At 56.7% G+C, this 1,380-nt stretch overlaps 1 protein-coding gene across 1 annotated transcript in view; it reads right to left on the reverse strand.

The window, feature by feature from the left end:
- LOC115273442 (complement C3 alpha chain-like) overlaps positions 1-1,380 on the reverse strand; it is a 12,337-nt gene that overhangs the window by 10,696 nt on the left and 261 nt on the right. The window contains exons 2-3 of the mRNA XM_029916483.1: positions 1,033-1,146; positions 589-748 (exon numbers count right to left, since the gene is read on the reverse strand). Coding sequence (XP_029772343.1) covers positions 589-748; positions 1,033-1,146 — 274 coding nt within the window. The remainder of the gene's footprint in view (positions 1-588; positions 749-1,032; positions 1,147-1,380) is intronic.

The following is a 1,380-nucleotide window of genomic DNA, read 5'->3' on the forward strand; positions in this document are numbered from 1 at the left end:
GTGAGAATGGACAGTGGGAGTGTGACTCCGTTGGGGACATCGGGAGAGATTCCATGGGGCATTACAGGGACTGTCCTGCCAGTCTGTGAGAACAGCAGGCGCAAAGTCCTCATGATGGGACAGAGCAAGGCTCCTATCAGTGTGGATGGTGTGTGCATGGGGGCAGGGGGACGGTGTGAGACTGGAAGTGTGAAACGTCAGACTAAGGCAGTGACTCTCTACCTTGTGCATGCATCAGCATCACGTGGTGAGGGAGGGGGGCCTGTAGCAACTGTGATTCCTGGGCCCTCCTCCTGAAGTTTCTGATTCCTTGCATCTGGAGTCTGGCTTGAGAACATGCATTCCTAACAAGTTTGAAGGTGATACTGATGCTGCTGGACTCGGGACCACATTTGGAGAACCACAGCTGTGAGGGGTTCTATTTTTCAGAGCGAAAGGGTAGAGACTCCAGTCTGCACTAGATTCTGAAGGTCTCTGGTCTTTGCAATGGGAAAGTGACACTCTTGGGGTAAGGGGTAGCCTTTCTCCAGCCTATTCTGTGACTACAAGCACCCTTTCCCCAGCCTTCCCATAATTCCAGCTTCTTACAGTCATTTCTTGGTGAATTACGGGCCCATCTTCCTGAAAGACCCCATCAGGCTTCTGCCTCTCCAGGATTAGCCATTTGACAGCCCCACAGAGGACCTGGGAGTTGATGGCAATGAGGTTGGCTGCCAGAGAGAAGACCTTGACCACGTAGGCTGTCAGCCTGTGGGCGGGCACAGAGCATGAGCCAATCGCCTCTGGGATCCAGAGATGGTCATTCCAGTCAACCAATGAGCAGAGAGGGGCGGGGCCTACCAGGCTTGCCCAGCTTCCCCACCCAAGTCAGGTGCCAGCCTAGCCACAGGGGGCATTTAAAGACCGATGGCCACTTGGCAGCTCACAGTGGGCGCCTTGTCTCGGTGGGCCAAGGATCAAAGGGCTATTTGGGAAAGACCCGCTGGGACCACCCCAGGCCACCCTGTTTGGGGGGGCGCCAGAACCGCTCACCAGGTACTGGCTTTCCTGCCCAAGAAGGCTGCAAATGCCGCGTTTTCCTGTCTGAAGACCAGCTGTTGGGTGTACCCTGCAGGGAAGACAGAAATGTCTCCAGAGGAGCCGGGCCTGAGTGCAGGGCGTGGGCTAGCTAGGGGAGGGGCTCAGGGGACAAGGATTCTCTGAGGGGCCAGACAGGGGTCCAGAGAGGAAAGAGGGGCCTCAGGGAAATCTGGTAGGGGTGCGGAGGGAGGTCTCAGAGGAGAGGCGTTCAGAGAGGGGAAGGTTCTCAAGGGGGTTTAGGGCAAGGGGCCTTAATGACAGATGGAGGTCTGGAGGCCTCAGAGTGGCCCAGGGTCTCAG

The sequence above is a fragment of the Suricata suricatta genome, chromosome 12 (assembly GCF_006229205.1).
Source record: "Suricata suricatta isolate VVHF042 chromosome 12, meerkat_22Aug2017_6uvM2_HiC, whole genome shotgun sequence".
NCBI lineage: Eukaryota > Metazoa > Chordata > Mammalia > Carnivora > Herpestidae > Suricata > Suricata suricatta.